Below are 15,524 nucleotides of genomic sequence, written 5' to 3'. Positions count from 1 at the left end.
CAACGGAATCTGACGCGGGGCCTGAAAATTCATTCGATGACCCCTACAGTTTTCCCACTACGAGATTATGTGCTGATCAGGCTTTCACCCACTCTCACATCGCTCGCATCCACAAATTGCCTGCCTTCTTCTGTTCCTGTCCTCCATTCCGTCCACTTCTCCTCCACACGGTTAACCAATTCCAGGGCTGTCGGTCTCTCGCCTGGCTGAGTTTTCAGCATATCACCCACAACATTACGAATATAGTGCGAGAAATCTTTGTCATTCATGCGGGAGATCTGCCAGTCGTAGGTGTAGAGAATCGGCGGAGGGATTCCCGTCATCATGACATAGAGGACTGCGCCTAGCGACCAGATTTCGGAAGCGCGGGTCCAAGGGCGAATATTTTTATTGATTTCCTTTTAAAGTTCCAGTTAGGTCAGGAGATGAATGGATATAAATAAATATAGGAATAAAAGACAACAGGGCAGATAGACAAGAGAAGAATAGACCAAAGGAGAACTATACCGGTGCCCAATAAGCCCTCTTCCACGTTGGCACATCCTCTGGTCGATTTGAAATCGCAACTTTCCAACCTACACTTCCACAAACCTTCGCCTGCTGAAACCCACCGAGCTTGCAAGCTCCATAGAAAACTCCTTTTGCCCCATCTGGCTTCTTAAACCATATTTGCTCCGGACTGACATCCATAATTAGGACCGCATGCCAGTCATCGTCATGCTTTCCCCATTCGCCAGGGATCCCCTCTGTCTCTTTAATCCCATGGTGCAGCCAAAGTAAAGCACGGCTAATACTGCGTAACACATGCCAGCAAAGAGATTCGGGGAGCGAGAAGCGACCAGTATCGGGAGCGACTAAGGCCGCCCAGCGTTCTTCATCGGTGAATGGCGGAATGGTTTTGGGGGAAGGAAGGAGGGAGGAGAGGCAACCGGCGGTCATGTCTTCCCAGATTGTGAGGTCGGCAAGGGGGCCTGATTTGATGCTGCCGCCTGGAAGCTGGGAGTTTTGTACCACATCCACGAGAGAGATTATGTTTGGGTGGTTGAGGAGGCGAGAGAGAGGTAGGGAGGCAGTAGGAAGGATAACTGAGGCCAGCTTGGTGGTAGTGCTTTCGTCTTCTAGGCCAGAGTCATCGTCTGGAGGAGAAGAAGCCGAGTCTTGGGGGTCTGGGATTGGAGTAACCACATCTTTTATCTGGATGTTGGGAATTGGCGCGGCGAGAAAGTAGGCATTGTCACTGGTACGAAGGACTGATATAGATGAGCCGTCCCCCTCTCCTTCAGATGGATTGCAAGGGATATACCGGGGGTGAAGGGGCATTTTGCTAATAGTTTCTCTGAGGTGAGATAACCCGTGGAGAGTGCGCGAAAGATAACATTCGTGCAAGAAAGGAAAAGAATATATTTCTGGGAAAGCTCCAACAAACGGAGTACGCATTAAGCATTGAGGAATGTGACTATGGATGACACTTGCAGATGTCTTTGTCCTTGTGGCACTTGCCCTTTGTTGACCCTGCTGCTTGACCTCGAGGAATAAAATACTCCAATCGCATCGCGATACCAGCCGTAAAAGCACAATGCAGGCTATTTCCATAAGGATGAAAACGTAGCGTTAGTCATTTCCTGCCAAACGTCTTCCATATTTTAATAAAGTTCTGGCCAGCGCTCGCAGAGCTAGTAACGAAACCGCAAGTGGGTTGAGGTTGACCCCCAATGAGGCTGAAAGAACCACTGCGCCACCTTTAATGGCGGTTCGTTATTTAAAGCGCGGAGACCAAAATGATACCATTGTAACGATGATCTAGTTTCCTCCGCTTTAAATTAGCGTAAGATAAAGGGGCGGCGCTTCCCCTAAAATGCCAAAATTTAAGCGAGGAAACCCCCTGAACCCCTGAATCTCCTGAGCTTCCTGTGTAACTACCTAGGTACCTAGGTAAAGTAGGTGCATATGTCAACCTTTCATTTCATTCTGGATTCAACAAGAAACAATGAACACTTTCGATCTCATTTTACACCAGCTGTACTCCAAATATTCAACAGGTGCAGTTCAATTGCATTCAGAATCCAAGGTGGTCGAGCATTTTCACCAGCTGCTCTTCATTTTCATCCCTGCACTTCATCGTGGATTCTTCCGGCTGGAGTCGCAAGATGTCTGGATTGGTGATACGCCATGGGATAATCATTTGAAGGACTGCATCAACATCGGCGGCCTTCTCAATCCCCTGGGTGGTTCTTGGGCGCTGCACTTGAACCCTTTCCAGCTCATCCTCCCATGCCTTCATGTCCTCCCATTTCACCCCGTCCGTATTAGATGATAGCGGTAGTGGCGATGGGAAGCCATGAAGCTTGTAATCCTGCAGTGCTAGCAGGTCGTTGTCTTCGTCACCAGGCCAGCCTCCAAACTGTCCACCACAGCCGTTGAAGGAACGGAAGAATTCGTAGGATGGATGAGAGATGCAAGCGAAGTCATAATCAAGAAGCGCAGTGATTCGTTGAGACTTGGGATCGTAGAGCATGTTGTTCGTAGCTACACGGTCACATGGCAATAAGCTTAACAATTTATATCGTAAGTAGAGGGGGTAATTTACTAAAGTCAGCATGTACAACGCATTTATCTTGTTTTGAGGCTAGCGATAGAAACTGCGCGGGGAGACCACTTTCCACAAAGGCATCGATCCGCTCCCTAACCCCATTGTTACGCCATCCTCGAATAATCGGGCTTTTATCAGCTTCTGCGATAGCTACCTTAAGACGGCCTTGAAAAGAAGCTTCATATGAAGGCCACGGCCCAGCATCAACGCTAGTCATGGTGGCGCTCACTGTGTTGCCTGACTGATCAAATGTCAGGCCTCCAAAACCTGTGATGGTCTGGGGAAGTTGATATTTTTGCAACGCATCTAGGATCTCGGCCATTTGCGCAAATATAGCCTTCTTCTGCTGAAGATCCATCGTGCGAAACCCAGCATCGACAGGAGTTCCAGGCATAAGTTCTTGAAGAATCCAGCCTTGGGGAGACGCTCCAGCAGCGCTGCCCCAACCGTACACAGAAGGCACCACTTTCTGCTCTAAATGAGCTAGAGCGGCGGAGGCGAGGCTAATGATGGCTACTTCATTTTCGACGCGATTGCTTGTGTTCATGCCCTCGGCATCAGGATTGGGGAGTCGCACAATAAATTGCGTTACGCCTTCTGGAATCATGGCACACCCAGGCTGCTGCTTTGTCTCATTACTGGCACCACTATTGGCTATTGTTGGTGAAGTCAAGGCAGCCCGATAAACAAAATTGTTGTACTTGAAGGGGCAATCGGCATCATATTCGATAGGGGTGATCTCGACTTGCTTCTCGTCCAAACTTACGATCAGCATTTACTAAACTCTATTGGGGAGGAGCTGGATCATGTATGACTCTTTACCCCTAGATTAAATCGCTCGCATAGTAATTTGCGTACAAAATCAAGCCGAAGCTGATAATTGACGTGGTTGTGGTTCATGATTGCGAATGTTTATTTGTTGTTTTGACTATAAAATCTACAAGTCCCTTGGTGGTAGTCGTGTGGGACGGGGAAGCTGTCCGGGCGGGACTGTGGGGGCGACGGTCTGGCAGCTGGTGGGTAGGAGGGGCAACGACAGCTCGGGCAGCAGAATAAACTTGGCAAGCTTATTAACAATCAACACCGGCCCAAAGGGCGTGGCGCCACGACCTCGACGCAAGCCGATTAGTAAATATCGACATCACGTCTTCTACTCGGTGCTCGTATTTGTCAACCAAGACTACTTAAAACTTCCAGGATCTGCATTACAGAACAATCCTCGAGCAACCACCATCTGCGCGCTGCAATGGCGTTCTACGAAGCAGGAACACAATGGCATGCGGGAGAGGAGGCCATACATAGGTTGCTTCGAGTTCCTGGACAAGACAACCCTACACAACCATATCTCGCCCCAAATGCGGCGAATACTCTCATACGGTCGCCTTTGATCGCGCTCGGCACCCTCGACTCAAACGGAAGACCGTGGACATCGGTATGGGGAGGGGAAGCTGGCTTCTCGAGACCTATTGGACAGTCGATTATCGGCCTAAAAACTACTATTGATCGAACACATGATCCTGTTGCCCATATATTGTTAGGGGATGCTGTTGATGGTGAGGTTGTGCACGAAAAGGGAACTGGGAGGATGGTCAGCTTGCTACCCATTGACTTGAACACAAGGAAGAGGGTCAAGCTGTATGGGAGGATGGTGGCTGGTGCTCTTGCTGCTACAGAACCGGGAATCGGAGAGGTCCAACTTGTTGTTAAGATTGAGCAGTCTCTCGGTAAGCTTTTCGTTGCCAACTATACTCCTCAAGCTCACACACTCAGGAAATTGCCCAAAATATCTCAATAAGAAGCAAATCATTCCCCACGTACCGCAGCCCAAGCTTGTTTCCTCCACCATACCTTTACCGCTACCAGCAGTAGAGCTTATATTGAAATCGGATCTCTTTTTCATATCCTCTTCAAACCACGAATTAGACATGGATACCAATCATAGAGGCGGGCCGCCGGGTTTTGTCAGAATACTTTCCAACGATACGGACGGATTAACTCTTGTATACCCAGAATACAGTGGAAACCGGCTATATCAGACTCTCGGGAATCTTAATTCCAACCCACGGGCAGGCCTGGTTTTTCCAGACTTTGATACCGGGGATGCCTTATATATAACGGGAAGCACCGAAATTTTAGCCGGTGAAGCTGCCACAAACCTCATATCACATACAAATCTAGCTGTGAAGATCAAGGTCGAAGCAGCACGCTTCGTATTGGACGGCCTAGCCTTCCGTGGCCAGCCTGGAGAATTCTCCCCTTACAACCCTCCAGTGAGGTATTTGTCGACTGAGAAGCCAAGCGGTATCACGGCAAGTGAGAAGCAAATATATGCGAAGCTCATCGATAAGAAAATCATTTCGCCGACCGTTGCGAGATTTCGTTTCCATATCTCTGACCCAACAAAAGCAGGCCCGTGGAAACCAGGCCAATACGCGACACTAAGCTTCAAGGACGAGCTGGACATGGGATATAGCCACATGCGCGATGATGACCCAAAGAGTCTCAACGACGATTTTCTGCGTACTTTTACTATATCGTCTAGCCATACTAGCTCAGATGCCCACAATCAATTTGAAATCACGATACGCAAGGTCGGTGTAGTCACAGATTTTCTGTTCCGGCATAATATTCGGTCCGAGCTGGAAGTGCCTCTTCAAGGCTTTGGCGGGGAATTCTATATTCAACAAATCAATGGCGAGCATGTCTCATTCGTGGCCGGTGGCGTCGGGATTACGCCTCTTCTTGCTCAAGCCGCAGACCTTGATTTGAAGCGCTTGAATCTATACTGGACAGTACGAGGCGATGATATGGCCCTTGTGAATGACACCTTTGATAATATTCCTGGACTTTCAGAGAGAACTAACTTGTTTATTACTGGGAAAATTGTCAAGGAGTCCGATGAGTGGAACCGATTGTGTCAGTCTCCCGTAAAGCTACAGGAGCGGAGGATATCCAAAGAGGATGTCTCAGGCAATTCTACTTCCAAGTGGTTTGTGTGTGCTGGAACAAGCTTCCGAAATACCTTGCTCGAGTGGCTTGATGGGCAGACTGTGCTTTACGAGGATTTCAATTACTAGAAGGTATTTTGCTGTTTTATATAGCTAGCATTAATCTTTCTCAAAAATACGCCTTTAGTCTTTTGTTCGTAGACAGGTAGCACATGATGTTGGTGCTTTACATATACCTTTGGCAACCCCATAGTGGTTATGTGCTTGGGGTAAATTAACAAGTATTAGCTACGTGGTCCCCCTTCCAGAAATAGTTCAATCATCAGCGTCTGTCACACTCCACAACTTCTCCGTTCCTTCCAGAGTCCTCTGCAAATCCCCAATCTTAACCCTCCATCTCTTTGCACTATCCTTTCCTAGAGGCAATCTCAAAAACTCCTCCGTGCCCTCAGCCTGGCCACTTTTCATTACCACGTCAAAAATAGCCCTACACCCTTTGTGCACATCTCCTGGAATGCTCTTTTCATCAACCCCCATCTTCACCACTGCATCCATGACCTGTTGCGTAATCGTGCCTTCGTAATCCTTCGGCAAGGCAGCTTTCGGGATATTCACCGCACCGGCGAACCCCGACCTAAATGCGCCGGGCTCAACAAGCAGAACTCTGACACCTAGCGGCTCAAGTTCATTGTATAGGGCCTCAGACATTGCTTCGAGGGCCCATTTTGACGCACAGTACGCTGACCGAGATGCTTTGGCTTCGATTCCTGCCGTGCTACTAATTTGTACGATGGTACCGCTGCGGCGGGCACGCATGGTTGGGAGGACGAGCCGCGTTAGGGTGAGGGGACCGAAGTAATTAGTTTCCATTTGAGCGCGCACTTCTTCAACACTTTTGAATATCTTCATTAGCTTCTCGTATATTTTTTCTTGCCAACCTCCCGAGCACTTCAAAACCGGAAATAATAGTGTGAATGTACCTAATTGTTTCAAGAGCGCCGAGTATAGCATAACCTGCAGAATTCACTAGAATGTCAATGCGGCCATATATAGCTATAGCCTTTTCGACCGTTTGGGCGAGCTCCGCCTCTGGAGCGCACACGTCAAGGGGCAACCATTTTCCGCCCAGGGATCCGACCTGCGAGACCAAGGAGGGTGTTTTAGACGGGTTTCGCGAGGTTGCTATTACTTTGTGGCCTTCACCCAGGGCGATCAGGGCAAGCTCCAAACCGAAGCCAGAGGAGCAGCCGGTTATGAACCAGACTGGTGGATCGGGAATACTGGGACTGGATGCCGTCATATTTGATGATGGATGTTGGCAATAGGGACAGATAATATTAAGAGGAAGAAATTTGAAGAAAAGGTAAATTGCAGATGGACTGTGAAGTACTGGTGATAGGATTGCTGATAAACCCGGATTTCACCGGAGTTAGATACGCTTACTTCCGTTCAAGCTTCTTTTCCAAATGCGGAATTGAGGCGTAGACAACCTAGTTTCTCCATATTATATCCAGGTAGTACCGTACCCCTAGCATCCTATCATCCGTAAAATAATATATTTAATATTAGCAATCACAGACTCTACTTATTTATCCAGCCCCTCGATAGCTACTAGCTGGCTGTTAGCACTGAACACACATTTTATGGGGTAGGTAGAGGAAACGCATGCCTTTCTTTAGTAGTAATATTTCTTAGGATCTTTCAGGGTATATTGATAAGTAGGTCCAAAAGACTCTAGTGCTTGAGGTCGACGATGACCACAATGTCTTCGGCTGTTGTTTTAAGGGGGTCTGCCAAGTGGAGCGGCCCGCTGAACCTTATAAGCACTACGAAGTACATATTCCCTAGTCAATGTTCCCATTGAGACAGCAACGACGTAAATAGAAAAGTAGTTAATTTAGCATGTAGTAGGCCTAGTAAGGAATAAAATCTCTATTTAAAATCTAAGAAAAACCAGAGGCTGGGATAGTCGTAGGACAGCCGAGGTTGTTGACAAGTCGTTGACTTGGGGTAAGACCAAGCAACTACTCCGTACGATAAGGTTTGCTATCGTTATCGCTACTCCACTTCGTCAACCTTATCTCCGCTAAACAACAACAACAACATCGACTACACAGATAACTCCTCAATCATGGAATACAGAAAGTTGTCATCTCCCATTACACCGCGCCTCATAATTCATGGTGGCGCAGGCAACATCCTCCCTAGCAACCTTCCCCCTCCAAAATACAAAGCGTACCATGACTCCCTCCTCAAAATCCTAACTTCAACCCATCACTTCCTCACCTCCCCATCCTCGACATCCTCCTCCACCTCAGCCCTGGAWGCTGTTACCTTCGCCGTAACACAATTGGAAGATAATCCACTCTTCAACTCCGGGCATGGCGCAGTATTTACTCGTGACGGCGTTAATGAACTCGAAGCCTCGGTCATGGTGTCGCGGGGGAAGAAAAAGCGAGGGGTAGGGTTGATGGGGTTGCAACATGTTAAGAATCCGATAAAGCTAGCAAGGGAGATGTTGCTACATGGCGAGAAGGATTTAGACGGTGGGAATGGAGAACATAGGGGTCCTATGTCTACTGATGGCGTGGGAGAATCCATTATTACAGGCGCGCAGGGTCACTGCCAGTTATATAGGGATAGCGCGGAGGAATTAGCGAAACTGTGGGGATTGGAGATTGTGGATCCGAGTTACTTTTTTGTGCAGGCGCGCTGGGATGGTATGTTTTTACTCGATGTGAAGTATAGGATTAGACGCTGACTTAGGCATTAGAGCATATAGCAGGCCTGGAAAATGAAAGGGAAGGAAAGGGCGTTGCTACGTGGGACGAAGAGTACTTCTTCCCTCAAGGGACATGCGGGGCCGTCGCTTTAGATACCGAGGGTATCCTCGCTGTTGCAACCAGTACCGGCGGTATGACGAATAAACTTACAGGGAGAATCGGTGATACGCCCACGCTAGGAGCTGGCTTCTGGGCGGAGGAATGGGAAGAAGATTACTCTTGCCAAACAGAGAGTATATTTGGCCAATCGGGCCCGGCACTCGTTCTCAGTGAAACATTAAAAGGATTGGTGGCCGATTGTCTCCCCCAGCCAATGGCATATTCTCCACTCCTAGAAACAGACATCGATCCTAGCTGCCTGGTGAAGGGAAATCGCGTGTTCCGTTCTTCAGCTATGTCTGGAACTGGGAATGGAGACTCATTTTTAAGAATGAATGCCGTACGGACAGCGTCGGCTATCGCGAGGTATCGAGGGTCAAAATCGAACCACAAAACGTCTTTGCAAGAAGCTGTTACGGAAATCACGGGTCCTGGTGGAGATTTAGCCAAGAGTGCAGGTGATCGGTGGAGGAAGACGGGTGAGGGAGAGGGTGGAATCATCGGTATCGAGCTCACGGTTGCCGTTGATGCAGATGGGAATAAGAAATCGGCGGTGTCGCACATTGTTGATGATTACAATTGTGGTGGGATGTTTCGTGCTGCGGTGGATAAACATGGGAAGGCTGTTATGCGTGTATGGAAACCCAACCAGTATGAAGGCTTGGAGGCTTATGAAGGGGAAGGGAAGGAGTATGATTTGACGGATTGGTTAGATGAGAAGGCATAGAGTAGTAGTTTGGTGTTATCCATCAAACACCTTAGAATGCGTTCTGGGGCCCCCGGGATGCAAATAGGAATAATATTACTAGAGCAATCCGAGCTAAGGGCCTAATTCGTTTTAATCATCTGGGTTCCTGAGATATCGTTCGCTTGCCCACCACAACACCGAGTCAAAATATAGGCACCTTTTCGCTCACACGAGGCGACGACGATATGCGATATAAAAAAAGATATATAGAATAAAAAGAATTAAAAAACGAAAAAAATTATGTACCACCGGGCCGGTCACTCAAGGGTCCTTGCGCGCTGCTCTCTGCACTACCCAGTTCTTCGTCATAGTTCCTGACTCTCCCCGAAACACCCAGTAATAGCTAATGGATTTCGCTTTCACTACGTCCAGCTTAGCTATGCTTAGGGTTGAAGGTAAGTGCACGACTCTCCATCCGAGTAGACCACTGAACCACAGGGGCTCAGGGCAAAGGCTTAAAGGTTATTATATAGTACAAGTTCGGTTATAGGGAGGGAAGATGCAATTCACGGTGAGTCTTAACGCCCAAACTCTAAGTTCACTGGGCTTGGATACTAGGCAGTATATAGTCTTATATTTCTATTGACATATGCTACTGTTATTATTGTTCCTTCAAGACCCAACAGCTAGTGAAGCATTCCTTTTGCCCACCTTGTCCTAAGACTTAGCGGCACCCTCTACCTCGGTGACCTCGAATCCTTTCTCTGCAACCGCCACTCTTGCCTCTTCAAACTGGCGCGCCTTCTCGGCCCTCATTGTCATGAATAGCAAGCCGCTTGTCCATATCGCCATTGCGAGACACGTACCAATCATAGCCCACATACCTTTCTAGAAAACAGTCAGTACACACCTTCGCCAACAATATCAAAACACCACGCTGAAAAGCAATAGCTGAGGGAAGACCAAACTTACAGTAAACCTGGGCGCCATATCTGCCGAATAGAACAACAAACTCCACCAAGCATTCACAGCATTACTTCCACAATTCATCCCGGCAATAACGACAGCTCTCAGACTATCCTCCTCATACCTCATCGCGTCATTCGCCCACGCGAAGAAGGTAGCCTGACAGGCATAAACGGTTCCAGCCCAATAATATGCTCCAAATATCGATGCCACACTTGCATTATTATTCAATATCATACCCGCCGTTACGATCCCCGTAATAGCTATCCAGTAGCCTACTAGGTATCTCTTTCCGGCGAGGAGATCGGTAAGCGTTGCCCAGAAGAGCGTTGACACTATGCCGACGGCGGGGACACCCGTGGGGTAGTTGTTAAGTTGGGCGACAGTGTATCGTTTTGTGGATTTCATGTATAATGCCAGGAGGGAGTTGGAGGAGAAGGATTCCGTTTCGCCAGCTATGATCCAGAGTACTACAAAGCCGTACCAGTGCCAGCTTGTAAAGACTCTTTTGACGAAGGATAGATTGAAAGGCTTTCGTTCAGGGACTTCGGGAACGCGCGATATGGCTAGCGCACGCTCTGCTGGAGTGAGGTAAAAGGCTGAGGTTGTGCTTGGCGTATCAGGGAAGAGGAGCAAGCCGTAGATGGCGATGGGGATGGTTATCAGGCCGTCAATTATGAAGAGCCAGCGCCACCCGCTAAGGCCTTTGGCGCCGTCTAGGGAGGAATGGATTGCTGTTTGCAAGAAACCACCGAACATTGTGCCTGCTAGACCAGAGGACGTGAAAATTCCACTTCGCTTTCCGAGCTCGCGAGCAGTGTACCAGGAACCTAGGATGTAGTGTGTGCCGACGAAAGTACTAGCTTCGGCAATGCCTTGGAAGAATCGAATGGCCATTATATCGCGGGGATGTTTGGCTGCGGCCGTGATCATCGTGAGACCTCCCCATATAATCATCATGCTGGGGAAGAAGATGCGGGGTTTCATATGGTAGAGGGCGAGATTGCTGGGGATTTGGCCGACGACATATCTAGGTCATTGTAAGAGGTTTATTCTTGTTTGAAATATGTGACCACTTGATTTGTAGCTGCTGATCTAATAGTTGAAGAGAATAGCCTGCTACTTCGCAAGGCATCGTCATCCCCAACGAAAAGCCATAAAATAATGAAATTAAAACATACCCAACAGTGAAAACCGTGTTGATGAGATTTAACTGGTTCCCCTGAAAGTTTAACTCCTCCTTCATTCCACTCACATAAGCATTTGCCAAGTTCGAACGATCAAGGTAATTGGTAAAATAAGAGAGACAGCAGAATGTCAAGATGAAGAAATCTGCCTTTGATTAGCACCGGCTCCATTTCAAGAATCAAGGAGATATATCATTTTCAACATCCGAGGCAACGACAGAGAAGAAAGGCAAAGGTAAGAGTGAGTACTTACCAATTTTTCGAACCAGCTTCCCCTCCCCTGGATGCGTATAGGGTTGGGAGATATACTCTCTTACGCGTTGAAGCCCCATTTTGAAGCGTCGTATGGGGCCTTTCAAATACTTTGGTCTAGATTCCGCAGTGTAAATATCCCAGCAACAACACCTTTGCTATGACGAGCAGGGACCCAAGTTTCAATCCTGGACGCAATCGCCCATATATACATATTCTCACCTAGCTCAACCCGGTGCCGGCCAACCCCGCATTAGCATTAATGGTTTGCGAGGAGACTATCGACGGCAATTAGTTAGTAGATCAATCGCGGAATATGATCCACGGGAATAGGTACGTATCGCTAACCTCGGGAGGCACCTGTCTAGGCGGTCGTGATATCTCCTCGTATTCGAAACTTGTCGATCACGCCCTTATTTGATCATGCACCCCGCATGTAAGCCCTAAACCTACTTTTAGGAGCTCTCTTGTAGCGAATGGAAAACAAGATGTGGAGCGACCTAGATCGATAAGAAGCTCAAGCTCAAGCTTGTTACTTGATAAAGATACCTCCGTAAGTCTGCCGTTCTGTCAAGAGTGGGGAGATGGCACGTGATGTGCATAGTAGACATGACTCGGGTCTCTGAGTACGGTGATGCTCGAAGAGGAAACTGAACCCCTTTTTCCCCTGTCGACCGAAGAATCTCTGTTGTTGACTCGGGTCAACAGGGTGACCAAGCTCCGATGTGCAACAAAACTGTTGTCCACTCACCCTCATAGGCTGAACTTTGGCCGCAGCACTTCGTAAGTCCGATGATATCACTTCACGAAACTTCGTACAAGAGAGGAATCATTTTATATTGGTCATACGCAAAGTCATTATATCTAGAGTAAAAATGTATTTAACCTGCTCCCAAAACTCCCCAATGTAGAAAAGCAACGATAAGACGCCAAATGAATCATATCTCAATCATCTTCGGCCGGTGACTCCTCGAATGCCCACTCGACTCGCTGTCCTTCACCTGATCCTTGTGCTTTTTGAAGAGTAGCGATAACGCTGAGCTCTTCTTCTTCTTCTCCTTGGTCACGACTTGAACCTCTTTGCCTTTACTTTCTTTTCGCTTTCTCTCGCTCCTCGAGGTCTTCCCGCTCTCAGATGGGGCGGGACGAGCCTTACTAGTTGACTTGACGGAAACCTCTGTAGCCTGGATGGTTCCCTCGCTGCCGCGTCTTCTGACGCTCCTGTGGCTCCTATGGCTTCTCTCGCTGACAACGCTCTCCGCCCCGGAGTGTCTATGACGCTCCTCCCTCGCACGTTCCCGGATCCTCTCTTTCTTCTGCCTTGCGGCTTCTGGGGTGATGAACTCCCCATCTACGCTTGTACCAACACTCTGCACTTCCACCTCCGCAATCCCGCGTCTCCAGCTCTCAATGCTGCCCATCTCAAAGTTATCGTACACCATGGCCTCTTCCATGCGATTAGCTTCCCTCTTCGCATCGTTACTCGCCTGTATCTGTTTGACGATCTTGTAGCCGCCGAACATAACAACCGTAACACCCAGCGCCAGCCCACCAGCGATTAAAAATTGTGGGGATGCGAGTAGGGCGAAGATGGCAGGTGATGATGTCTTGAGCCCGGCAAGGATGGCGGGGCTCATCTTCTTGAGAATATTTGAGAGCTCGGCAAGCGTTAATGCAACGGCTGCCATGGCCTCGGGGTTGCTTTGCAAATTTGAAATTATAGCCGTAGCCGAGTGCTGTAAACAATGCGCTTCGAGGAGTAGTGCGTCCAGTTTCGACATCGTGGCTTGCAACTCTCTATCCTCTTCGACGGGTGACCTCGGGGGGTGGTGCAGCTCGCCGTATGCCAGGTTCATGTCAATATTGTCGTGGAAGTCAGGATTCGAGACGCTGCGATAGGGTGGAGGGGCACGCTCAGCCATCTGGTTCCCTCCGTGCACTGAGAAATCCGAATGTCGACGGATAATACCGGGGTTTGGAGCGTACTGATCTGTATCTTCCAAGTACGGCGCGCGATAGTCGGCATGATCTCGATGACTGATCGATTGACGAGCGCGGGGCTCGCTGCTGCGACTTCGTCTTGAGGAGGCTACGCTGCCTTCTTCGATGTGCGAAAGGTTTCTATGGGTTCGAGGAGGACGAGTAGTAAGAGCTCTATCTTTGTGATGGCGGGAGGAGTGTGAGCGGCGAGAACGCCGGGACGAGGCAACGGATTGTGTTTCTTCGCGAGCTTGGATGAGCTTCTGCGCAGCTTTGTATTCGATCCGCTTTTGATGCTCGGCTTTCTTCTCGGCCTTCTTCTCATTATATGCACTCTTTGCATCTTTGAAAATATTGGCCAGGTGTTTGCCCTAGAACGGTCAGTTTAACTAGCATGTGGGATGGGGAGGCGGGGAAATTCCGTACAGTGCTGACGACCTTGCCTGACTTGTTGATGATCGTAACGGTCTCCATGATAGGCATCGTGACGGGATGGTATTCGATAATAGGATTCGAAGACCAGCTTCGATGGGTATATGATGTGGTCGTGAGGGTCGTGGGGTTCGTGGCAATTCGTAGGTTTGTGAAATTGCGGTGAGGGTTACGTAGTACTCCGTACGGATAGTTGAGGGCTGGAGCTTGCTTTAAAGGCAAACATACAAAGACAGCCAAGAAAGATAAAGGGACATCCAAGCTCTATCTATATCAATGCGCAGAAACAAGCCTTTGTCCGGCGGTGTTTCAATACAAAGGAGCCCTAGCGGATATCTGGCTCACTCGACCTATACTCTGCGCGGATATCGAGGGGGAAGTAAAACAGGGCGGTGCCTCGTGATTCCCGGCCGTTGGATGAGATTCAGTTGGAGGGCGCGAATATGTCGATTGGCCTCTCTCTGGCCCTGATGTCCTCTCACCCAGACAAGGCAATTTGGCAATTTGGCCGACTGGCAAGCTGTCACTGGCACCAACTAGTAACTCAGGCACAAAACGAGTGCCCTGGAACCAAGAGCGGACAGTAATAATGGGAATGCGCCTGCGACCCACCCGAGGGTCGTGTCATAGTTTTGCTCGGTGGCAGGCGATTAATGGAACCCAGGAACTGTGCTGGCGCTTCGTGATTTGATCGCGGCTCGCCGGTCAGGCTCCGCCCAATGAATAGCAAGGAATAGCGCTGGACCAGCGCAACCAGCGCAGCTCAGCAAGGAACAGCCAGTCGTTGGGCTTTGGCGGTGGCGAGGCAAGGGGCGACCGTGAGGCGGCCTTTTACTGAGTGCCTTACGCCAACGGGTACTCCAGATTCCAGGTTTCACTACGCTCAGCGTCTGAGGCGGTGCAACTGTGGCTGCTATCGACGCGTTTGCCTTTGCATGTGGAATCAACTGTTATCAGCGGCGTCCCCACGAGAGGGAAGTAAGAGGCATATGATGAGATATGTACCTAGGTAAGGTAGGTACATGTAGGCTGAGGCAGATTGTTTTCCCTGGAAATCTGAGTCACTCACAAATAGCGCATTATTGTGACGGCTTTTTATACGAAGCACTAAACACGAAATAGGTACGAAGTACATGATCGGGAGTTCAAGCATGCCAAGCAATGCGATAATGCCTTACCAACCCAGGTACCACAGCGAGTTCGCAGGCATTGGAGAGCACAAATCTTCGCACAGAAGATTCTAAAAAGTTGAAATAATTACTATCTTACTTCGATCCAGCTGTCACTATGGTTGAGACGTTTTGTGGCAATTGGCTACTTAAAAGTCGCCCTTCTCGGAGTGTAGATGTTGGGGTAAGCTGGGCAGCTGTTGCTGCCCAAGTCACATCTGGCCAAGATTACAAGAGTGAAGTCACAATAAAAAGGCCGATTGATGGTTTGCTATTCGTTATCATCGAAGGCCGACATGCTAGATCTCGTACCCATTGCCATAGACAGGATATATATTCCCCCGGACTTTTAATAAGTTAGAATACAAAGTTGTCAACTAAGGACAAGATAACTGAAAGTCCCAACGCCTAATTCATCATGCGCAGAATC

At 48.7% G+C, this 15,524-nt stretch overlaps 6 protein-coding genes across 6 annotated transcripts; 1 reads left to right on the top strand and 5 right to left on the bottom strand.

Annotated features, from left to right (window-relative positions):
• Positions 1-65: 65 nt before the first annotated feature.
• On the bottom strand, positions 66-1,320 carry BP5553_04583 (uncharacterized protein; the record flags this gene model as incomplete). The annotated part of the gene is made up of 2 exons (XM_032013206.1): positions 66-398; positions 508-1,320. 2 exons carry the CDS (start codon positions 1,318-1,320, stop codon positions 66-68), a joined length of 1,146 nt encoding a protein of 381 aa, XP_031869806.1.
• A 736-nt stretch (positions 1,321-2,056) lies between these two features.
• Positions 2,057-3,365, bottom strand: BP5553_04582 (Uncharacterized protein; the record flags this gene model as incomplete). Its single annotated transcript, XM_032013205.1, has 2 exons — positions 2,057-2,526; positions 2,588-3,365. 2 exons carry the CDS (start codon positions 3,363-3,365, stop codon positions 2,057-2,059), a joined length of 1,248 nt encoding a protein of 415 aa, XP_031869805.1.
• A 471-nt stretch (positions 3,366-3,836) lies between these two features.
• BP5553_04581 (uncharacterized protein) lies at positions 3,837-5,667 on the top strand (the record flags this gene model as incomplete). The annotated part of the gene is made up of 2 exons (XM_032013204.1): positions 3,837-4,314; positions 4,361-5,667. The coding sequence occupies 2 exons, from the start codon at positions 3,837-3,839 to the stop codon at positions 5,665-5,667; spliced, it is 1,785 nt and encodes a 594-aa protein (XP_031869804.1).
• Positions 5,668-5,853: 186 nt separating this feature from the next.
• On the bottom strand, positions 5,854-6,838 carry BP5553_04580 (NAD(P)-binding Rossmann-fold containing protein; the record flags this gene model as incomplete). The annotated part of the gene is made up of 2 exons (XM_032013203.1): positions 5,854-6,430; positions 6,519-6,838. 2 exons carry the CDS (start codon positions 6,836-6,838, stop codon positions 5,854-5,856), a joined length of 897 nt encoding a protein of 298 aa, XP_031869803.1.
• Positions 6,839-9,825: 2,987 nt separating this feature from the next.
• On the bottom strand, positions 9,826-11,593 carry BP5553_04579 (uncharacterized protein; the record flags this gene model as incomplete). The annotated part of the gene is made up of 4 exons (XM_032013202.1): positions 9,826-9,996; positions 10,081-11,104; positions 11,256-11,406; positions 11,515-11,593. The coding sequence occupies 4 exons, from the start codon at positions 11,591-11,593 to the stop codon at positions 9,826-9,828; spliced, it is 1,425 nt and encodes a 474-aa protein (XP_031869802.1).
• Positions 11,594-12,451: 858 nt separating this feature from the next.
• BP5553_04578 (uncharacterized protein) lies at positions 12,452-13,976 on the bottom strand (the record flags this gene model as incomplete). Its single annotated transcript, XM_032013201.1, has 2 exons — positions 12,452-13,864; positions 13,920-13,976. 2 exons carry the CDS (start codon positions 13,974-13,976, stop codon positions 12,452-12,454), a joined length of 1,470 nt encoding a protein of 489 aa, XP_031869801.1.
• Between the last annotated feature and the right edge of the window lie 1,548 nt (positions 13,977-15,524).

The sequence above is a fragment of the Venustampulla echinocandica genome (genome assembly GCF_003357145.1).
Source record: "Venustampulla echinocandica strain BP 5553 chromosome Unknown scaffold_2, whole genome shotgun sequence".
NCBI classification, from domain to species: domain Eukaryota; kingdom Fungi; phylum Ascomycota; class Leotiomycetes; order Helotiales; family Pleuroascaceae; genus Venustampulla; species Venustampulla echinocandica.
This window is presented reverse-complemented; position numbering and strand designations above follow the sequence as displayed.